Genomic DNA, 23,623 nt, shown 5'->3' with positions numbered 1-23,623 from the left:
TTGCCACTTGTTATTTAAAGAATTTATAAGTCAAGATAGTTTGAACTGCTACTGAGGGCCCATATGGAAAGACCTGAGGGCCAGAGACGTTTTTGGTTCGCTTGCTAGGCGGAATGTCCGAGAATGTCCGCGCCTCTGCACCGGTCGGGTGTTTGTGAGTCCAGCGTTCCACAGCCTGATGTGCTGACGGCTGATGGACTTCTCATGTGGCACACCCGGGCAGACAAATCTCGAAGCTGGGGACCTGGAGGAAAGAACAAGGTGCAAAGAAACTGAGGGCCGCAGAGAGAAGTTAAGGCAGTGGGAACACCCCCACGAGCCTTGGAGTCAGGGCTGGGTTTAGGGTCTCTGCCCTGGAACTTACTTCTCCCGAGTGTACCTCGGTGTCCCCATCTATAAAATGGGCTCTTTTGAGGATTGATGAGGAGGTGTGCTTGCCTAATATAGTTGGTCGGCGGCCGAGGAGCTGTATTTAGATGTTGTATGGGAGGAGACACACGGTTGGCTCCGAAGTTCTCAATTCTTTGTAGCGATTGAACAACCTGGCCTCCTTGTGCCTCGGTTTCCCTGAGTATGGAATAAACTCAGGTTGCCCGCATCACAGGGATTCCTAGAAGACTCTCCTGAGCAGCCAAGAGGCTGGTCCCCAGAGAAGTCCTTTGCACATCTGCCTGTGACAGGTGCATGTGCCAAACTTTTGAACAAGGTCAGCCCGAACACAGAGGCCAGCCTTGGTTACCAAGGACAGTGACGTCTTTGTCCTCAGACTGCGGGCGCTTCCTGAGCCTGGTAGTTAAAAAGTCTGTTCTCCCTGCTGAGTCAAGTTCAAAGGTGTAACTTGTGTCCCTGGGGGTATGGAGGAAGGTTGCACGGGCTCTTGGTTTTGGGTTTGCAGGAAACCCCCCACCAGTGTCCCGGGGCAGCTTCGGGTCGTGCCTCAAAAGAGCACCATACCTGACAGAGGCCACCATGTGAGGCAGGGTTGGGAGGCGAGGTCCCTTTTAGGAAAGGTTATGCATTCACACCTTAGTGTTTTGGAGTGGGGTGGGCTCTCTCTGAACTAGGCGGGTGGCCGGGGCTCTCGTGCCCTGCTAAGCAAGACAACTGTGTCCGCCTACGTTCCTTGACACCTTCAAGCGCTATGTAGGAGAAGGTGGTTCCCCAAGAAAGGGGTAAGTCTGCTTCCAGCCGTTCACATGAGGACTGGTCTTTTGATCAGCACTCTCTGTTTTACTCTTCTGTTTGGGGGAAATTTCAGATGGGGAAGGACTAATCTAAATAAACAGAGGATGATACTAGTAACCAACCGAAGGGGTAGTCAGAGTAAAAATAATCTATGGTTACAGAATGTTCCGGAGGCAGAGCTGTGAGATGCCTGGCTACGGGAAGCATGTACACAGAGGCTAACTATTTACAAAGTGTTTTCACGAACACTGTCTTATCTGAGCCTTACAACCCTGGGAGATGCATTTTCTGACATCAAATCCCATGAACATCCAATCTAAAAAAAAATTTTTTTTTTTCTCCTTTGGAAGAGAAAGATCTCAAAAGGTGCTCTGGGCTACAGAGATGGTCCAGTCAGGCACTGCCAAGGTGGGAAGGGCTGAGAGACGGGGTTTTCAGCGTGGTGTGAAATGAGCAGATGTGTGGCTCTCGGCGGGAGGTCACAGAACATTCTGGAGGCAGAGCTGCGGGATGTCTGGCTGGGCGTTGCACTCCCAATAAGGAATCAAACAGAAACACACACCCCTTTCCCCCAGACTATGGCCAAAAGCCTTTGGGGTGTCAGGAGATTTCGGGGTCCGAAGTGGCTCTGTCTCTCATCCATGTCAAAGAGAAAGTGGGAGAGATCTGGGCCCTCTCTGTCTCTTCTCTGTGAGGTCCACTCTCTGCTCACAGGACTGACAGTGGAGCAGGCCTTTCTCTTCCCTCTGTAGCCTTGGGGAAAATGCACTGTGGATCTCATTTAGGATGCTCAGCTTCTGTCCCTAACTCGGCGTCATCTTGCTGTGTGACCTTCGGCCTGTCCCTTGTTGGCACTCTGTTGCACCTGCCAGGCCAACCCCACCTCCATCTTGTACAACCAGCAAGGAGCAGTCTGGGAGCGATCGCTGACTTGCTAAGTCCCGATCTGGCCTGCCAGAGAAGTGCCACGCAGCTGCATCGGGGTCGCAGAAGCGAGGACTCTATTTTGCGAAACAAACAAACTACAAAGAAGTATGATTGGTTTGGCTATTTGTGGGTCTCTGAGCTGGAAGCCGCAAGGCCTCAGGTCACATCCTCTGTCGCCCTAAATCTCATCGGATGAGCGCCAAGCTTCGCCACAGGGTAGCAATTCTCTCGCTCGGCTGCTTCCCTAGGCTCAGTGTCCTAGCTCGGTGACAGAGAGGACAGAACGGGGTGGGGAGAGCACCACCCCCAAGGATGCTTCCGCTCAGTCCATGGGACAGAGAGGTGTGTTTAATGCACTCAGAATGCAGATCTAATGTAAGGCTCGTGACTTCAGCCCATCCAGTATTTAATAGGGTTCTGGAAAATGGCAGGTACCATGACAAGGAGAAGAAAATGAGTGGATACAGTCCCAGGACCCAAGCGACTCACAATCTGATGAGATCCGATTCTTTTCCAGTCTCATTGAAGGCGGTATGCCTTAAGTGGAAGTGCCAAGTTCATAGGCATTATAGAAAAAGAACAGGTGACAGGAAAGGCTTCAGGGAAGGCTGCAGAACTTACCAGCTACAGCGTCCCTGTTTCCATGTCTGCCCTATGCAGCAGGCTGAGCACTTGCAAGGCAAATCTGCTTTTATATACTGTATCTTCCCACACTCCTGTGCTTAATGTGGTGTCGGAATAAATTACAGAGCTGAATAAATGTTTGCCGAGTTAACAAAGGGATGAATAAATGAACAGACAGAGTGGAGATGGAAAGAAAAATCATTCTGGACAAAGGAAAGCTGGGGACAGGGTTTATAGAAGATCTCAGATGGCAGCGTTTGATGCTTCATTTATTTCTGTCATCAGTGTAGTTTTCGAGCCCAAGTGTGAGTTTTGTGTTTGTGTTGTTTGGAAACGGAACTCTGCCAGCAGCACGAAGAGGGCCCTGGAAGAAGGAAGGCTTTTTTGGCAGCGAAACCAATTAAGGAAAGGGGAACATTCCTTCTCCAGATTGAAATGAGGTATTTCAGAAATGTGTAAGGTCAGATGATAACTTTTGCAGTTCTGGCTTCTCGGCCGGAAGTTTTCCCAGGTTGCGAATGATGCAATGGTATTAGCTCAAGGCCACGGGAAGACTGCCAGAACTCCATCAGGAAATTGTGCCTGTAGGGTGAGCTACATTGTCCATACTTTTCCAGGCTGGAAACTTTGCCAGATGGCCCATGTCAGGAGAATCTGTCATGTTTCGCGAGGCTGTCTTTTACCATCAAATGAGAAGGTGAACTCTTCCAGACGAGGAGGAGAGCCGACATGTCCCTGGGACAGATCGATGACATTCAAGGGGCAAATGCCAGGGTGGGGCGAGCCACTGGAGAATAAGATTAAGAGCCACTGGGCCTCTCACACAGCCTTGATGTTTAATTGACCCTGACTCTTAGTTACGTTCAAAGAGATCTTTCAGACCTTATTTCCCGTTGCTGTGTCTGTGGTGGGGAAGAGGTTGGGCTCTGCAGGCTGAAATTTGAGCTAGGACTGTCACCTGCCTCCCAGTGTCTCTCCTGCCATGACCCTCCCCTTAACCTATACCCCCAATCCTCTCAGTGTCACCAACTTCCCATGCTTTCCTTGGGCTGATTCCTGAAAGTGCACTAAGAGCAATGGAGAAGATGTGGCTGTAGGGAGCAGGGACAGTGTCCCCAACTCTGGTTAATCCTGTTGGCTCAGTGTCGGTGCCCAGGCAGATGTGAACAGGCCACTGATACCATGTCCTGACCACATCAGCCAGGGGCGGCCCCGTGGTAACTCAGCTGAGAAACCAAAGGAACCAGAGGGTCACTCTGTGGATGCGAGAACTTGGGAATCTTCGGTCTCCATCCCAGGGCACCCATCAAGGCTTCCAGCTACCAAATGAGAGGTGACGATGGATAGGCAAGGATTTACTAGTAAAAATGCCCATTGACCTGGGGCCTCACTCAGGGTGTCTTAGAACACTCTCGTAGTACGACTTTCAAGAGAGCCTGAGGAAGAGAGCAGGGGTGCTGCTGTAGACGGGGGAGGCCACACCCTGTCATCCCCACTAGTGTCGTGCCAGCCCATCAGTCCTGCCCTTTGCTCTGTGTTTGCACACACACTGCATCGACGAGGTATCTTTTGAGGAAAGGGGTCTGGTCCTCTTTGCCCTCTCCTCCTACCTGCTGGCTGGGGGCCGAGCTGACGTTGAGATAAGGGCAGGGCAGCAAGACAGAAGGGACCCATGGTCCTGATGATGAGGAATGAGACCACAGGAATCCATATAGCTTAACTCAGGATGCCTGTGTCAACACGGACTATTTATCTAGAGAATTCTTGCCTGGGCAGATAAGTAACCAATAAAGAGCTTCACCATTTGCTTCAGGATACTCATGAAAAAAAAGATCTTCTAACAAAAGGTGGCTCATCTTGGCAAATGACCCCCTCAGGAGGATAGTTTGCTCAGCAGGGCAAACGGCTTGTTTATCAGACAACTGTTCCCTTATCAAGACTAGAATCTTTGAGACCTTCTGCTGGTTGTGTCCACCAGGCCTTAACAACTACATCACAAAATGGCCCGGTCCTTCTGAGGTCTCAGCTTTGAGAGGCCTGCCTTGAACACTTAAGCCAAGACCCTTACACCCTGAAATGTACCCCTGACCTCCCCTAGCTGATGGACCAAGAGTGTCTCCGGGCTGACTCTGGTCCAGTGGAGCTCTCCCCTGCTGTTGTTGCTTCAGTCACTTTTGCCTTGGTTTGGTTCATCAACCCGTTATGATGATGGTCCTTTGTGGGAGCTGGCCATTGATATTGGTGATGGAGGCACCATACCAGACTTGGGCTGAGTTCACAGGTGGGGGACATACACTTCTATTTTGTCATGACACTTTTACTTTGGGGGTTCTGGTCACCGACCGCCAACCCTGGTCCCCTCACTTCTCTGCTTGCTCTTCCACACTGTACTCATCGTTATGCCATACCGTACTCATCAGGATCTGCCATACAGTAAGAGCTCTGCGTACATGTGCTAACAAGACGGGGACTGGTCCTTTTCACTGAACTCTGTAGTATGTCCCTCAGTAGACTTTCTTACGGGTTTCGGACACTTGCACAGTAAGACTGATTTAAAAACAAACATACCATAATTTATACATCTAAACAAGGGTTGTTTCCTTCAAATTAGATTCCTTGGGAGTCTGTTCTTGTAGGATTGATACTACTATTTCTTGAGACATCTTCAAATACCTCTTTTGTAATTATGTCTTGATTTGCCAGCCTCAGGGGTAAAAAATGTTTTGTTATTGGTGATTACAAACATATACAGATGTGGACACAATCCCACAATGATCAATTACCAACTTAGGACCAGTCTTATTTCATCTGAGCCTTTACTCCCTCCCCTGGGAGGGGAGGTAATCCTGGATAATACATCATTTTGCTCCAAAATATTTCAGCGTGTCCCTAAAAGACAGGGCTTCTTTGAAAAATGTTAGCCATAATATCATATCCCACCTTAAAAATTAGTAATTTTTTAGTATCACTGTATGTTCAAAGTGTTTAAGGTCCCTGGTTTCATAGCACTTCGTGAAAATCAGGATGGAAATCAAGTTCATATACTGCAATAGGCTGATGTCTCAGGTCTGTTTTTTTCTTTAAAAGTTTTAACTGAAGTGTACTATATACGGACAAAAGTGTAGGAGTCCTAAGCGTACAGCTTGGTGATCTCCCAGCCCCTTGTAGGCCCTTCCCCCTTTCCCAACTTTGGAATTTATCTGATAAAGAATATGTCTGTCTTGCAGGGTTGACGCTCCGGCAGTTGTTTTCCCTATGGTATCATTTGGCCTGTTCCTCTGTCCTCTGTGTCCTGTACATTGGTGGTTACACCTATAGGCTTATCAGATCCGGTCAGTTTTCACCAAGACCACTTCCTAGGAGCTGCGGTTCACTCCCACCAGGAGGCTCGTCATTCCCGGGATGTCTCTTTTTTGAAAGCATCTTTCGAAGGTGGGTGGGATCTTCACAAACAGGCGAAAGCCGGTCGGAGCTGAGCGCCGCGAGGGGTGTGGGTGCTCCAGCTGGAAAATGATGGTTTGCGAAAAACGAGGCGTGACCAAGTCGTCAGCGACGTCCTCGACGTTCCCGTGCGGCGGCTCAACTGGCCCCGAAGGAAATCCCGCAGCCGCTCCGGAAATGGGCTGTGCATCCGACGTGCGGCCGCCCAGGGTGACTCATGCGGAGGGCGCAGCGGGGACACCGCCGGGGAACTCGCCGTGGGCGGCAGAGCCAGCCTGGCTGTGCGGCGGACGAGCGCGGCGGCCCTCCCTGGCCCTTCGCCCCTCCGGGACCGCGTCTCCGCGTGCATCACACTCGCGCTTCGGAGCTGCGGCTGGAACGGCGCTGTCCCGCCGGAACGCCGCCCCCCTGGTCTCGGGGGGCCGGCCTGGCCCCACGTCGGCTCCACCGCGGGGTCCGGACGCGTGGACAGGACGACGCTCGGCTCCACCCTGCCCCTCCCGAGCCCGGGCACCCGCCTCGGCGGCCTCACTCGGCGAGAATGTGGTCAGGGCATCGCAGGGGGAGGCCTGCCGCTCCGGAGCAGTGCACAAAAAATGAGGAGGCGCCGGCCAGACCTCGGGGCAGCGCCCCGGCCCCGGCCCCCGGGAAGCCGCAAAACCAGAATGCCGGGCGGGTACCCGGGCCCGCGACCTCCTTTGGCATCTCGCTCCGCCCCTCGCTCTCGCCCCGCCCCGTGACGCAAACAGGGCGGAGCCAGCGGCCTCTAGGGAGACCAGCCGGTGCGTCAGGGCCGGCGCCAGCTCCGAGCTCCTCCCACGCCCGCCGGCCCCCGAGATGGCGCCTGCGCAACGCGGCTCAGCCCGGGTGGTGCCCTCCTTCCCCTCCCCTAGCAACGGTCGTCGCGCCCGCCTCCGTCCGTCGGCCGCGCTCGCGCACGCGCGCTCCTTCCGGCCGCCCGGCCCCGCCCTCCCCGTCACCCGTAACAACCACTCGAGCCTCGCCGCGCCCCTCCCGCGCCGCCCCCCCCCGCCCCGGTCCACTCCCCGGAACCGGCGGCGGAGCTGCGGCCGCCGGCAGTGGAACGGCGACGGCACTAAGGAGCCGCCAGCATGAGCGCCCCCCGCCGCCCCGCGTCCCGGGCCCGGCCTTTCTGACAGGAGGTAGGCGCGCGTCTCCGCGGCGGGCTCCGAGCGCGCCCCCGGCCCGGCCCCTCCCAGCGCCGCGAGGCTCTCCGCGGCCCCTTTGCTTCCTCGGCCGGGGCTGGAGCGGGCCCCACCGCCCCCGCTGCCCCGGAGGCCCCCACCCTCGCCCCCGCGGTCGCACTCCGGGAGCCCTCCCTGGGGGAAGCGGACTTTGGGGTCCACGCCCGCCCTCGGCTTCCCACCCCCGGGTTGGCCGGAGCTGGGGGCCCGCGGGAGCCGCGGCGCTGGACCCTCCGGACCGGCCCGAGGGCCCGGCCGCCCCTCCGCGTGCGCGCGGCGGACCCCCCGGTTCCGGGCATTGGCTCATTTTTAAGCCCCGATTGTCCTGCAATAGAGGCCGCCCTGGTCCGGGATGCCACCCGGCCGCGGTAACTCCGGAGTCCCACGTAGCACGTTTCTCCGGACCCGAGCATCCGAAGCCGGGCGCCGGCAGGAGTCGAGAAGCGCGGGAACTGGCAGGTTCCCCGGCGTAGTCAGTCTGGGTCCTTCCGGGCGGTGGAATCCTGAACGGGTGTCAGAGCGTCTCCACCGAGCGATCTGCTTTTCAAGTCGCCCCCAACCCCCGCATGCCTTTTTACACCCCGTAACCAGCCTCCCCGTCTCCGGGAGATGCCCTGAAGTTAATTTTCCCCATTTCAGAACCGTGCACCAGCCTGCTCCGGTTTGCAGAACGGAGTAGAACGCGGTCCCGGCGCATCGGGACCGGCCAGTCCCAGACCCCGTATTCGTGCGGGGCGGAGGGAGGCGCAGGACTCCGGAGTTTGGCTCTGAACGCGGTGATTTCAGAGTTGGACGTTCTTCGAGATTATCTCACCCGAAACCTCATTTTACAGAGGTGAAACCCAGTCCGAAGGAAGTCAAACGACTGCTTTGAGGTCATGGGGAGTAGTTGTGTAGCAGCTTTCAGACTGCCGGGGTTGTCCAACATAACCTGTTCCTGCCGGGAGACAGACGCTGAACAAACACACCGGAGAGTGCCAGACCTGGTGATAGAGATAAGAATCTTCTGAAATAAAATTTATTTCCTTTTTTTTTTTTTTTTATTACAGCTAGCCTTTGGGCGCCTTGAGGATATTCCAGTTTTGTAGGTTCGAATATTCTCTGACCGGATTCAGCATGAAGTGACATCCTTAATGATTATTCTCAGCAGGACAGGTAGGCTCTTTGGATTTATTTTTTCTTCCTCACTTTTTTTTTTTTTTTTAAAGAAGATTTTATTTATTTATCTTTGACAGGGAGGAGAGATCACAAGTAGGCAGAGAGGCAGGCAGAGAGAGAGGGAGGAGGAAGCAGGCTCCCTGCTGAGCAGAGAAACCAACTGAATCCCAGCCCCTGAGATCATGACCTGAGCTGAAGGCAGAGACTTAACCCACTGAGCCACCCAGGTGCCCCTTTTTCCTCACTTTTAAAAAAAGGAAAGTCAAGTCACACAGAGGACTCCAAAAAACGTGTGTTTTTCAGAAAAATACATGTAGACTGGCACCAAAGTGGGAATAGGTTATCTTGTAGGAGGAGTCCTTTCTCTGGGAAGTAGGCAGCATTTAGTGATTATTGACAGTCATCAACGAGGCTGGAGGCTGAGGCTGGAGGTACGCTCAGCCGGAGTGCTTGGTGTTGCTGTCCGTTTGAAGACAGGCCTCTGAAATTGTAGTCTACGCAGTTAAAAAACAGGGATTGACAAGTTTACTTTGAAGCTAGCTTTTGAGGAGTATTCCATAATTTGAGATACCGTAGGATTTTTTTCCCCCATTTTTATTTTTGTGTGTCACCAGACTTAATATCTTGAAGTGCCATCACTTTTATTTAGCTTCTTATAGAAGTTGTGGCAGGGGAAAATGATTCAGGAACTAATTATTGGATCGTAACGTTTCAGTGCTGAAAAGAACCGGGATCCTGCACCCAGCCCAGACCCTGGAGAAGCCCCAGGGGGGAGGGGTGGGCAGGCGGAGCAGAGCCGTTTCCCTCGTGATGCTTGGACTCCTTCGCCCTTTCTTACTGTTTTTTCACCTTCTCCTTCCTTGTGCAGTCCACGCGTCCTCTTCGGGATTTTGTGTGTCGGGAATTATGTGACCTATTGAGATCCCTTTCTACAGTTAGACTGTGCTATGATGAGTAAATGCACACGTAATTTTTTCCAGACTTAATCATGGCTTTTTAAATCATATATATTTGTGTTTTGCAGGTGTGAGAGGATTGCTATTGTGTTACAATCATGGTGCAGAAATACCAGTCACCGGTGAGGGTCTATAAACACCCCTTTGAATTAATTATGGCTGTAAGTACTTGACATTTTAATTTAGTCTTTGGCTTTTTTTTTAAGTATTCAAATGGGATGATCTGTAAACAGGTGTTAATTTTATAATTTGTTTTCATTGCTCTGCTGTTACTTACTCTGTTTTTATGCTTATGATCCGGATCTAGAGTTCTTGAAATGTTTTTAAACCGTTAATCTCTAAAAATGAAAACCCGCGTGTTTTGTTTTTTTTTTAAATGCACCTCTGGTTAATATGTGAATTTGAGTTAATTCTCTCTGAAAACACAGAAGTGGGTTTCTGACTAAATACTTCTTCTTCTGGATTTTGCTCTTTTTGTTTGTTCGTTGAAGTAGAAAAGGGATGTGGAGATTGGCTTTTCTTCCTTCTGCTGCTTGTTCAGAAGCCTGTTCTGGTTGTCGGAATTCAGTCATAAAACAATGAGCACTATGGGATGGGGTTTAATTTGATGATTCTAACGACTCTGCTGAATGAGTTTTTCCCCCTGAAGTCAAGTTCATGTGGGATAGCAGAACTCCACCAACGGGTTAACTCATGTCTTAATTTTCTTTGTTATTCATCTGAAGAGTTTGGCTGAAAATAAGCATTTCACTAGAAGCAAAACAAATTTTTTTCACTCACTTTTAGACTATTCTTGGGTATTCTTTCTTTTCTGTGTTACTGTTAAGGTGTAATACAGCCTAAGTACAGGAAATGCTTTGGTCTTGAATGTAAGGGTGGAAATGCCCAACTGGACCAAGATCAAGATCCAGAACGTACCAGCCCAACGAGGAGTCCCGCTTGCCCCCACCCTCCCACCTCAGAGTTAGCTGCTGCTCTGACCCGGAACGCCATTGATGAGTGTTGGCTGTTTCTGTTCTATATTTAACTAGAAACTCAGGTGTTTTTGCATCTGGCTGCTTCTGGGCAGCCTCGTTGGTGAGATCTATCCAGAGCAATATAGTTCTGAAAAATAACCCCCAAAACGCAAGCCCTCGCAAGGATTTAGATTTAGAGAATTTTTAAAAACTGAGATGTAATTTACATGCAGTGAAATGGTCACGTTAGGTGACCAGTTTGATCAGTTTTGATGGCCGAGTGACCCACACCTCTCTGTCAGGATATAGCACCTTTCCACCCATTACCTCGGAAAGTTCCCTTGTGCCTTTTCTCTGTCTGTGTGAGGTTTTTTTGGGGGGGTTTCTTTTGGCATGGGGGTGGAGTTTTTAGTTCTGCATTTCCTTTCTTTTTTCCTTGAAGATTTCATTTTTTACATAATCTCTACACCCTGTGCGGGGCTCAAACTCACAACCCCGAGATCAAGCGTCCTGTGTTTGACTGATGGAGCCAGCCAGGCGCCTCCGCGTTTCCCTTAAATACTAGGACTGTTCAGTATTTTCTGTGACTGGCTTATCAGAAAGGCTTGTTTCCTGTTTGCATGTTGTGCGTGCTGCTTTGGCTTTTGGTCGTATGCAGCAAAGACCCACTCCAGAGAGCCTGAGAAGGGGTATTGTTCGTGGGAACACATGGGGTGTGATGGGGTGATGGGAATCGCACGGAAATGCAGGAATGCAAACTGGCTGGGCAGAGCTCCAAGAACCCTGCCTTGGAAGGTGGTTCCTGGCAGCTCTGGGAACCTCGGCTGCACTTGTCCCTGCAACTTCACCCCGCGGGACTCGGCCTTGCTCTATAGTGGGGAGCCTCTCTTCTTCTCCTGCCAGTCGGCTGCTTGGCCCACTCCTGGTTTTCCCTCCCCTGTGCTTCAGCTCTTGTGTCCTTTTAGCTATTCAGAGCCCCTCCAGCCCTAGCTCGGCCTGGTCGCAAGTTCTCAAACACTGCATTCTTTCAGTTTCTAAGTGACCGAGTCTTGTCATGTTTCCCAGTTCAGATTCTAGAGAGGCTTGATCTGGGCACCCCCCCTACCCCGGAGTGAGGCTGTAGGTTATTGGCCAGCCTGTGGGTTATTCGCCTGGGGTGGTGGCAGAAGCTGGTGGAGTTGGGGGAGAGGTGTGGGGAGCAGCGGGGGCCCAGTGGCCCCGGTGAGGCTGTGAACTGCTCCAGGGGCTGGGCTGGGCCAGGTCCACAGGGGGCACAGGAGCCAGGAGTAGTGCATTCTGTTTTGTAAAACTTTCAGGAGATCTTTTTTTTTTTGAAGATTTTATTTATTTATTCGACAGAGAGAGATCACAAGTAGGCAGAGAGTCAGGCAGAGAGACAGAGGAGGAAGCAGGCTCCCACCAAGGCGAGAGCCTGATGTGGGGCTCGATCCCATGACACTGGGATTATGACTTGAGCTGAAGGCAGAGGCTTTAACACTCTGAGCCACCCAAGCGCCCCAAAACTTTCAGTAGATCTTAAAAGCTCAGTGTAACCCTGACTGTGGGAGGCAAAGTTTTTTTTGTCTCTTCTGCAGACATTAGGTTCATAAAGAGGAGTTTCAACTGACTAATGATCAACTTCCTTATTTTCCTTACTTGACTATTTTCAAAATGGTGACGTTTGTCCTGCCCATTTTATGCGTGGATTTACGGGAGAATTTGAAATTGAAGTTCTGAACCATCCCCATAGGCTTTTAAAATTAACTCATTTTTTAATTGCTTTTGTTTTGAGGCAAGTAGTCATTTTCTTTTGGGTTGTGGAAAATATTTTATAATCTGAAAATGAAATATATTCTCCTTCCGGAATTAGACAGGAGCTAGAATGTTTTAAGTCCTTAGTGATTTTTGTATGGTGTCATTGGCCTCTTTTTGGACTGGAATTGTATGTCATAAAATTTTCTTTATTTACCTTGCTTTATTATTATTTTTTCAGTGAGGAGGAACAGTAGTATAATAGATTTAGTCTGGAAATATTCTGTGCAGTTCTTCAGGGTGGAGAGAGACAGTTCAAGCAGGAACAAAAAAAATTTTTTTTTTTAAAAGATTTTATTTTTAAGTAAGCTTAAATATACTTAAAGCTTAAACATACCCAGTGTGGGGCTCGAACCTTCAACCCAGAGATCCAAGAGTCCCATGCCCTTCTGACTGAGCCAGACGCCCCTCCAGGGAAGGGGATTTGAGAGAGCACCACAGTGAGGGCTGCGTAGTGGTGGGAGTGCTGGGCAGGTGGTCGGCCTGGGGAATGGATTTGAGCCTCCAAAGTCTGGCTTTGGAGGGCCCCTGGGGGGAGCCCCAGGGGAAAATGCCAGTCAGTTGACCCATGGCCTTGGCTGTCAGCAGGGAGAGTGACTAAGTTCCATATTGCCAGAAAATGGCTTAGGTGGAAATTGCCCAGTGTAACTAGCGATAGGGGGGCCTCCTATTTGTTAATTGCATTTGATTGATTTAATGAAAAATTTATCTTTTGGGATCAGTGTACCCGTAGCGTGAAGAAATCATGTTGATGTTTTCACTGACTCTTGAGTTAGATGGCAAACAAGCAGGATGGAGGGTAGTTTCCCCCCCGGGCCCTTAGGGCATTTTAAGGGCTTGCTTTTGTGAGACGTTTGCCCAGAAACAACATGTTAGTGCTTTAGTGAGTGGAGAAATGGCCTGAGAGCCCCTGTCTCACCTTGGAGGGTGAGGAGCCCAAGGCACACGTAGTGGCCGAGATCTGCTCCTGAGTCCGTGTCGGCAGCCTGCAGGGGCTTCGGAAGGTTCGTCTTCCCCAGCCTGCCTCTGGCTTGTCCAGTCTCTTCCTGGACTGCTGGGAGGCATAGTGAATCCCTGAAGGACAATGAAGATTTGGGGCCTCACCCGGGCAGAGTGAGGGGATCCCACAGAGCAGGAGCTTAGCATGGCAGGGAGGACTCTCATGCACTCACAGGTGAGTTTCATGTTGACATTTCTGGGGGAAAACACAGCTTTTTTTGTTTTTAGTGGGGTTTTTTTGTTTGTTTGTTTTTAATATTTTATTTATTTATTTTACAGACAGATCACCAGTGGGCAGAGAGGCAGGGAGAGAGAGAGAGGAGGAAACAGGCTCCCTTCTAAGCAGAGAGCCCGATGCGGGGCTTGATCCCAGGACCCTGAGATCATGACCTGAGCTGAAGGCAGAGGCTTTAATCCACTGAGCCACCCAGGCGCCCCTTTGTTTTGTTTTGTTTTGTTTTTTAAAGATTTTATTTATTTATTTGACAGAGAGAGATCACAAGTAGGCAGAGAGGCAGAGAGAGAGAGAGAGAGGAGGAAGCACGGGACTCGATCCCAGGACCCTGAGATCATGACCTGAGTTGAAGGCAGAGGCTTAACCCACTGAGCCACCCAGGTGCCCCGGAAAACACAGTTTTGAAACAAAACATTTTCAAGCACAGCTTTCCTCCTCTGATGTTGCAGGCCTCTTACTGCCAACTCGGGAGGGGTGAAGGAGCTGGGAGCAGGTGGAAGAGGGTGTGGGAGGGTGGCTGGGAGAGGGCCCCGCACCTCTGGGTTGCTGGGAAAAGGCCTGCCCTCTGTCTTTCGTGGCCCAGGGAGCTTGGCGCCAGCGCGCACAAGTGGAGTGAGGACGGCCCCTTATCCCTGTTGGCCCCAGGCCCCAGGACAGCTATTGTTCTGCCCTGGTGGAGCCTGTCCCCCATGCCAGCACGGTGTGCCCGGGGCTCCGCTTTCAGGAGCACCAGCCGCCTTCCAGGGTCCCCTGTCCCCTGCCATCTGTGGCCTAGCAGACACAGCCTCCGATTGTGTTCTCGGGTCCCGCATTTCTGTCCCTTTGTCTCCTGCTTGTTCCATCGTGTATGCTTTCAGGTCACCCCGTGTTCTCCTGCCAGACGCTGTGTCCACTTGGCAGTCCCGTTTGAGTGACCTCTTACTGTCTCACCTGCTGTAAAGTCCCGTGCTCTTCCTCGAGGCCACCCTGCCCTCCTTTCTCTGCTTAACCTTACTTCACAAACATGGATTTTTAAATACGGCCCGTGCTGTTCCGGCTGCCTCACGGTGTTCTTCCGGCCCGCGCACCCTCTTGACAGTTCCCTCCTCCCCTTCCCTGCCTGCTTCTCCCCATCTCGCTTGTGGGAGTCCCGGTCCTGCTGACCTCGCCCACCTCCCCGGCCTCTGAGGAGTGGCCCGGGCCGCTCTCCTGTTCTTCCCACGTCTTGTCATCGGGCTCGTCGGGGTCAGCTGCTTCCCCTGCTCCCCGGGGTTTGCTGTTGACTGGCACCTCACTGGTAGCTCGAGTGACGCACTTTTGTAGGTTGAACAAACAGAAAAGGCGGTTGCCGGTGAGCGGTGAGCAGTCGCCACTGAGTGTCCCACCCCCACTCCATTTGCTCGGGCTCTTTTCTCTCGTGTTTTTGTTTGTTTCATCCTTGGTGTTTTTAGCCCCTTTCCCCGGGCGTCTCCTGGCTTCCCGCTGAGACTAGATGATGAGAGCCATTTGCTGTGAGTTGGGTTCCCATCTAGTCCTGCCACAGACCAGCTCGGGGCCCAGTAACTAGGCCGGTTACCTGGTGTCGGGCTGTGGTGCCGAGGAATTGGCCCCCAGAAAGGAGAGTAGGGAAGACCGGGCCTAGCGATTCCCGCGGCCTCCCCTCTTCCCTACCTCCAGACGCGAAGTGAAATGAATCCGTAAGTAAATGACTTCTCTGAATGTGTATATTTCTTTTATTTTTAAGATTTCTTTTAGATTAAACAGGAATTCCTACTTATATTTAGACTTTATTCTGTCCATTCAAGTTTCCTGTATCAAAACAGCAGGGGATGCCTGGGGACCCCAGGTAGACTTGTATGGGCAGCTACAGTGAGAAGAGCCCCACGTTGAGTTGAACCGAGGCTGGTCTTTTTGGGGTGAGAGCGAGGTGTGTAGAAATCCTAGAAATGGAGCGCTTCCTGGGGAGGTGGCCCGCCACACGAGCCACCCCACTTCCGTCATTGCTCAGGTTGGCTGGGGCGGAGGGGTGGGTACAAGTTCGCTGGAACCAGACTTGCTTTGTCCTTGCTCACTGTTCCTGGCAGCCGCCTGCCTCCTGAAGCCCTGTGCATCCTCCTGAAGAAATTTTGAGCCACCTGTCCCACTTTGACCATTTCTCCCTCTGACCTGAATCAGGTCAGGGTCAGGTCAGGGCTTTGAGCGGCATTTTAGATTTAAGTGTCATCGGCCCTTCTCTCGTTGTTGTTGTTGTTGTTGTTTAAGGATTTTATTTATTTATTTGACAGACAGAGATCACAAGTAGGCAGGTAGGCAGGCAGAGACAGAGGAGGAAGCAGGTTCCCTGCTGAGCAGAGAGCCCGATGCGGCGCTCGATCCCAGGATCCTGAGATCATGATCTGAGCCGAAGGCAGAGGCTTTAACCCACTGAGCCACCCGGGTGCCTCTCATTGTTCTTCGTGAAGCACATCTTCTTCCTCTCATCCTAGATTTCATCCCTGGGCCTTTCAGCATCCCTGACTCTGGTTTCCCATTTTCTCATGGTGACACTGAAATACGTGCTCTCATTGATCCGGGCGGGGTTGTATCTTCAGGCAGCCTGATGGGCAGTGGGCTTTGTTTTTACTCCGAGGTGAATAATCAGTGTCCTGTATTTTGGGTAGCTGACTTTCAGCAATTTATTCAAGTCCAGGAGTGGAGGGAAATGATCCAGTTTCCTTGATGGCGTATTAAGGTCAGTTTTCAGTGGGGAGATATTGGAGTCTTCTCATTTATAGGCTGTTGGAGTGCCATAGTGTGAGTCCTGTTGCATTTAATACAAGCTGGGGTGTAATTAGTCAGGCTCACTTAGTTTTGGAAATGGACAATTATAGTACACTTTCATTACATGCTACTTTGTATAGAACTAGGCATTTTTCCTTCTCTTACACCCACTTGCCGACACATTATGCATTCCAGATTATTTTTAATGTGCTAGGGTGAAGATAGTTGTGGTTCGGTAGGAAATATCCTAAGGAGAAATAAAGCAGGATCTGACTCAGCTCCTTGCCTCTTTGATTTACCTGTTTTCGTGAAAACACAAAATACCAGACAAAAACCCCGAAACCTATTATGGACATTTTCAAGCATATCTGAGTAGAGAGGATGGAGTGTCCAGTTAGTGCCACGGGCCCATGACCCCGTGCCAGCGGGAACAGCACTTTGCCCTGACTACGGTATCATCTGTGCCCCCCCCTTTCTTTGCCTGGTGTGTTTCAGGTAGATTTCAGACATCTTGTGAACTCATCGCTAACTCCTGAAGCATGTGTCTCTAACCAATAAGAACCTTTTTCTTTTGTAAACACGATTACCATGTCCTCATGATATTTAACGAAAACACTGTGTTCAGACTTACCTTGACTGTCTGGGACGATGTCTTTTCAGAAATTGTTTGGCTCCTGCTCCAGGTCAGCCATCACTCTTGGTTTCTGCGTCTTCACTCTCCACGCTTCTCCCACATTCTCCCTTCCCTTTGTTTCCGTTCATGCCCTCACTCTGTAAGAGAAACTGGGTCATCGTCCAGTCCGTCCCCCTGACCTTTGGCTGACTTAATTGTTCGCGGTAGCGGATAGGAGCAGATGGAGCCTCGAATCAGGTCAGCGACTCGTAGCAGCTCCGGCTGAAATGCTTGGTGATGGCGATCGGCCTTACTGATTCAGTGGTGAAAACCTGCTGCTCCTCTTTGGCCCCAGGGACCCTCTTCAAGAATGTGGAATTGCAAATAAGATGCAGAATATTCTTTCCCATTAAACTGGGTCTATCCATAGTTACTTTTTAACCTACTTCATTGGTTCTAATTTTTCACACAGAAAGCATCTCCTGGCAGGTCTGACTGAGAGCAGAGGGTGCTGGTGGAGGCCTGGCTGGGGGCTAGTGAGGTCGGGGCGGAGGGGGCGTGTCTGAGGGAAACAGTCTTGTGTAGTTCTCGGAGACTTACATGTTGAAACCGAGACCATGTGCCGCATTCAGATTCTTTTGCTGGGTCCAATCCGATGTTAGGTGAACTGGCCTTTTAAAAAAAAAAAAAATGAAAAGTTTATGTATATATCATTATTACTCTCTATAAGGTAACTGTTTTATGTGTCTTGATGCGTGCTGAATTCCTTTTCCATTCAGAAATCTTGCCATCTGTTGCACGGCCCTCTTGCGTGTTTCCACACCGGCAATGTTCAGAGCACAGTTGGAGTTGCTGATAAGCACGCGGTGTGTCAGTGTCTTGAATATTTTTTTTGTAAAGATTTTATTTGTTTATTTGACAGAGATAGAGATCACAAGTAGGCAGAGAGACCGGCAAAGAGAGAGGGGAAGCAGGTTCCCTGCTGAGCAGAGAGCCTGATGCAGGGCTTGATCCCAGGACCCTGGTATCATGACCTGAGCCGAAGGCAGAGGCTTAACCCACTGAGCCACCCAAGTGCCCCAGTATCTTGGGTATTTGATTAGAGGCTGCATGTGGGACTCTCCGGCCTGCGCCTCTGACCCATCTCGCCTCTCTCTCCCGATTTCCATGCCTTTCTAGGGGCAGACAGACGACTCCTCTGATGATACTTGTTTTGCTATTTGGGGACCACCAGTTACATATTTCGTGTTTTCTGGGCCTCGTAAACATCATGGTGTTTTAATTGGTAGTTAATGCTGTCTTAGAACCATCCAGTTCCCTCTCACCTGAGCAGCCTCAGTTAAACCCATAGCTTCAGCTGTTACTTTATAAACAGAAGCTCTCAAAGTTTATCTTCAGCCTAGACTCCCACTCAGGAGCTTCCAGATTCCCAGCCAGCTGCCTGCTAGGACATCTCCATTTGACTATAGACAAATTTAGTGTCTCTGAAACAGAATCCACTCCCTCCTCCTGCCTGTGCAAAGAACACAGCCTAACAGAAAACAAATACACAAAAAAACAAACCAAAAAAACCCCAGTAAAATGCTACTCGGAAGCTCTGCCTTTTCCTGTGATCTGCTTCTGACGAGTGCCACTGCCACGTGGCCTGCTCTGCCCTCAGACCAGAAACCTCAGGCGTCCCTGGCTGCCTTCCCGGCTCACGCTTCAGGCTCAGCGCTGACCAGACCCTCCCTGTTCAGAATGTCTCCTGAACCTTTCGTCTTTCTTTTTCTCCCTCCCTCCCACCCTTTGTTTTTTTAAAGTTTTATTTATTTAAGTCATCTTTACACCCCAGGTGGGGCTTGAACTCACGACCCCGAGGTCAGGGTCAGGAGTCACGTGTGCTGGCTCCTCGGACCCAGCCAGCCAGCCACCCCACCCGAACTGTTTCTGAATCGGCCCGTCTCCAGTCACGTGGGCTCCTCTCCGACGACAGTTCCTGGCGTCCTCAGGGCCTCTGGACTCGCACTCCTGACCCCAGCTCACGCACCTGCTCTTTGCCTGGGCCGCCACCAGGGGCTCTGATTGCAAACCCGAGCATGTTCCGTGCTGGAGTTCTGAAGTGTCTGCCCCGCACCTTCGAAGCAAGGCTGCAGTTGGTACCCAGCCTGGTCCCCGGGGCCCTTCCCCGTCTCCTCCTGCCTCTCTCCCCAGCCTCACCTCCCCGCAGGAGCCCCCCACGGCTGCCGCAGGGCCAGCTCTGTCGGACCAGTTGGAGTTCGGTCAGCGTGCTGCTATTGCCCGCGGCCTCTGGGCCTTTCTGTGAACTGCCCGGGGGTGTCCCCCTCGCTCTTTCCCACCTGGTGGGCTCTAGCTGGTCGGACTCACTTCTTCCAGGTGGGATTCCCTCTCTTTGCTCTCATGGGCTGCTGTCACCTCACTGGTCTCTCTACCTGCAGCTTGTAACGCGAGCGTGGAGGGAGCTCTCTGAAGCAGACTTGTCTGAAGAATCAGGCTTGGATCCGCGCTTGTGTTCCTGTGATCCTTCTGCTTCTGGTAGTGAACATTTTGATGGAAGGTCACATTGGGTCATATTCTTTTGGTTGGACGTATTTACTATTTATACTCGAATTATGTTTTGAAGGAATTTGACTCAGATCACAATTTGTGGGTAAAACAGCGTCCATATTCAGTGAAGTTTACAATCGCTATAGTTGACTAAAAAATGTGTCCTGGTTTCTGTATCATTTGGGGTTTTGAGTGACTTTTCTCCCATAGTGATGAATACCAAATATAAAAGAATTTCATTTCTCTGGTTCTCCTATAGAACATAAAATTCACTTAAAAATTATTGACTCTGGGGCACCTGGGTGGCTCAGGATTAAGCTTCTGCCTTCGGCTTGGGTCATGATTTCAGGGTCCTGGGATCAAGCCCTGCATTGGGCTCTCTGCTCAGCGGGGAGCCTGCTTCTTCCTCTCTCTCTGCCTGCCTCTCTGCCTACTTGTGATCGCTGTCTATCAAATAAATAAATAAAATCTTTAAAAAAAAATTATTGACTCTGGGGTGCCTGGGTGGCTCAGTGGATTAAGCCTCTGCTTTCGGCTTGGGTCATGATTTCAGGCTCCTGAGATGGAGCCCCGCATCGGGCTCTTTGCTCGGCAGGGAGCCTGCTTCCTTTCTCTCTGCCTCACTCTCTGCCTGCTTGTGATCTTTCTCTGTGTCAAATAAATAGATACAATCCTTAAAAAAAGGAAAAAAAATTGTTGACTCTGGTAATATGGTAGTCTAGTTTGTGTGTGTGTGTGTGTGTTTTTTTTCTTTTTTTTTAGATATCTTCAGGTTTAAACCTGAAAGGTTGATTATTATATGACTCTCTTTCCTTTAGGAATAAGTTATTCAGTAATATTAGGTAGTCCTAATCATAAATGTGTGTGTTTCTCTTCTTTTTCGTAGCTTTATCCCAGTGTATGTCTTAAAAACCAAGTCCAGCCTAAAAGTTGTAAGGTACAGATTTTTTTTTTTAGGTTTTTTTTTTTTTTTTTTAAGATTTTATTTATTTATTTGACAGACCGAGATCACAGGTAGGCAGAGAGGCAGGCAGGGAGAGAGAGGTGGGGGGAAAGCAGGCTTCCTGCTGAGCAGAGAGCCCGATGCGGGGCTCGATCCCAGGACCCTGAGACCATGACCTGAGCTGAAGGCAGAGGGTTAACCCACTGAGCCACCCAGGCGCCCTGTAAGGTACAGATTTTAAGAAGTAAATTCTAAGAAGTAAATTCATTTACTTCTTTAAGAAATCGTTGGTTGTATTGCAGGATTTATGCTATTAATATTTAGAACTCTTCGCCAAACACCTGTTGTCTTCATTTTACTTTTAACACAAAGTTGGTGTAGAATGCAAATTCTGACATTTCTAAGTTCTGATTCTCTACTGAATCAGGATCTTCTGAGAGTCGGCTCAGCGGCGTGGCCGGTTCTGATACTGCCGCAGGTTGGAGAAGCACGGGCCTAGCGCTCCTTAATTAGAATTTGTAGCAAATGGAATAGGAGGAAGGAAGTTGGTTTCAGTTATAACTTTTACATTTTTGGAAAGGACTAGATCCTGTGACAGGCTGTCTTTCATAGAGATCCTTGTTACATTCTGTTTTCTTCTGAAGGATTCGGTGTGCCAAGAAAAAGACTGTTGGTTTGCTTTTTGTGCTTCTCCAGGCTGCTGTTCCTGAGTTTGTACTGTGATCCCAAAGTTACAGCATGCGTCTCTTTGCACTCGTCTTAATCTAATTATTTGTGTGACTTCCCTAATTTTCAGGAGGAGGAGGTTTGGACTCTATTTTATTGTGGTAAATAGACAGTTGTATAAAATCTGCCATGTGAGCCATTTCTGAGTGTGCGGTTCAGCTAAGTGTGTGCACGGCGTTATGCACCTGTCACTGCCATTCATCCGTGGGACTTTTTCACCTTTCCACACGGAAACTTTGTGCCCCTTACACACCAGCTCCCCATCCCCCACCCCCTGGCAGACACCCTGCCTCTCTTTGTACTTTCTGTTTCTGAATAGAACTAGGACTGTTCCTTATGTGAGCGGAATCCTGCCTTTGTCCTGTAGTGATTTGCTTTTTACCCAACATCATTTCTTCACGGGTCATCCATGTTGTAGCAGGTGTCAGAATTTCCTTTTTAAGGCTGGATAGTCTATTTTATGTAGATACCATGTTTTGTTTCTCTGTTCATCCATCAGCGGACACTTGGGTTGCTTCTACTTTTTGGCTGTTGTGTTTACTGTGCACTTTTAAGATCTTTATAAGTTTTTGACTATAATGTCAAGAAAAAAAAAGTGGCTCTCTCTAGGTTTTTTGTCCTTTGTATTTTTTTAAAAAAGGTTTTATTTATTTATTTGACAGAGAGAGAGAGAGAGATCACAAGTAGGTAGAGAGGCAGGCAGAGAGAGAGGAGGAAGCAGGCTCCCTGCTGAGCTGAGAGCCCGATGTGGGGCTCGATCCCAGGACCCTGAGATCATGACCTGAGCCGAAGGCAGAGGCTTTAACCCGCTGAGCCACCCAGGCACCCCTGTCCTTTGTATTAATAGATTCTAGATCCTTGAAGAATTCTACCCCTGATTTTGGTCCCGTCTATTCAAAGTATATCTGTAATTTATGTCTCGTGGCTGCCGTTGCTATTGGGTTCTGAAGAAAGACCAGCACCTAACAGCAGGGGTAGAGCCCCCAAAGTACAATGGTGGCTCCCATCGTCAGGGGTGAGAAGTGGCAGAGAGAGCAGGGAAGCGGGCGCTGGAAGGCCTCGGCGGTGTGACTTGCACATCAGGCCTCCAATAAAGAGCGCGCGACAGGTATGTTCCCGTCGGGCTGATGCAGCTCCTGCTTCCGGCCTCCTGATGATGGAGTTTTTATTCTGGTTCATGAAGCCGGATAATATTTCCGCAGCCCATTACATTCTTTTATGTGGGCAAACACATGGCGTCTTCCAAAGCTGACAGCTGCGATTCCCTGGAACACCAGATGCTTTTCTGAAGTCCATGGGTTTATTTTTTACACTCTGGAAAGTCAAACAGTACTCTGCCAAATCCAGCTTGATTTGAGGAGGAATATGCAAAATTGCTATTTTTGTTGCCACCTATAGACTCTTTTTGCCATTGATAAGACAGAACAGTTTATGGATTAGGAATGGTTTTGGTAAGTCGTGGTGTGTTGCGGAGGCCATTGGATCTTGCGTGGCTCAGTCATGTGATTGCACATGAAACCTGAGAGAAGAGAAACCTTTCATAGCACTCCAGACACTCTTATTTGCCTGGGGCTTTAGTAATTGTGGCCTGTGAAACATTCGACCTTCAAGATTTATTGACGGCGGTTATCTTAAGTATAAAGATCTACTTAAAAGATGTGCCTACCCTGGTTTTTTTCTATCCACAGTTGACCCTTGAACACAGGGGTTAGGGGCCTGGACCCTCCTCTCCCACCAGTGCAGTTAAAAATCTGCTTATAGCTTTTTTTTAAAGATTTTATTTATATGTTTGATACAGAGAGAGAGAGCACAAGTAGGCAGAGCAGCAGGCTGAAGGAGAGAGAGAAGCAGTCTCCTAGCTGAGCAGGGAGCCGGACATGGGGCTTGATCCCAGGACCCTGAGATCATGACCTGAGCTGAAGGCAGCTGTTTAACTGACTGAGCCACCCAGGCACCCCAGAAATCTGCATATAACTTTTTATTTATTTATTTATTTGACAGAGATCACAAGTAGGCAGAGAGGCAGGCAGAGAGAGAGAGAGAGAGAGAGGAAGGGAAGCAGGCTCCCCTCTGAGCAGAGAGCCCGATGTGGGGCTCGATCCCACCTGGGATCATGACCTGAGCCGAAGGCAGAGGCTTTAACCCACTGAGCCACCCAGGTGCCCCTGCATATAACTTTTTTTAAAAAAAGATTTTATTTATTTATTTATTTGACAGAGAGAGAGACACACAATGAGAGAGGGAACACAAACGGGGAGTGGGAGAAGCATGCTTCCCGCCGAGTAGGGAGCCTGAGGCGGGGCTCCGTCCTAGGACACTGGGATCACGACCTGAGCCAAAGGCACATGCTCAGCCAGCCACTGAGCCAGCCAGGCGTACCTGCATATAACTTTTGCTAGTCCAGAAACTTAACCAGTAATAGCCCGCTGTTGGCTGGAGCCTTATAGTCACATAAGCAGTTGACTAATGTAGATTTTGTGTCTGTCATATACCATATTCCTACAATCAAATGAGGTAAAGAAAAAATGTTAAGAAAGTCATAAAAAATACATTTACC

At 50.1% G+C, this 23,623-nt stretch overlaps 1 protein-coding gene across 3 annotated transcripts in view; it reads left to right on the top strand.

Annotated features, from left to right (window-relative positions):
* The first annotated feature begins 7,233 nt into the window (after nucleotides 1–7,233).
* Nucleotides 7,234–23,623, top strand: part of SEC14L1 (SEC14 like lipid binding 1) — a 54,443-nt gene continuing 38,053 nt past the window's right edge. For 2 of the 3 annotated variants that reach the window (XM_059379749.1, XM_059379747.1), the window contains exons 1-3: nucleotides 7,234–7,340; nucleotides 8,432–8,537; nucleotides 9,565–9,657. In XM_059379749.1, the coding sequence (XP_059235732.1) occupies nucleotides 9,595–9,657 (63 nt within the window). In that variant the 5' untranslated portion in view covers nucleotides 7,234–7,340; nucleotides 8,432–8,537; nucleotides 9,565–9,594. Of the gene's footprint in view, nucleotides 7,341–7,666; nucleotides 8,218–8,431; nucleotides 8,538–9,564; nucleotides 9,658–23,623 lie in introns of those variants that run through there. The other variant, XM_059379748.1, reaches the window with a different exon arrangement.

The sequence above is a fragment of the Mustela nigripes genome, chromosome 16 (assembly GCF_022355385.1).
Source record: "Mustela nigripes isolate SB6536 chromosome 16, MUSNIG.SB6536, whole genome shotgun sequence".
In the NCBI taxonomy this organism is placed as follows: Eukaryota; Metazoa; Chordata; class Mammalia; order Carnivora; family Mustelidae; genus Mustela; species Mustela nigripes.
Note: the sequence above shows the minus strand (reverse complement) of the source record. Positions and strands in the feature narration are given on the sequence as shown.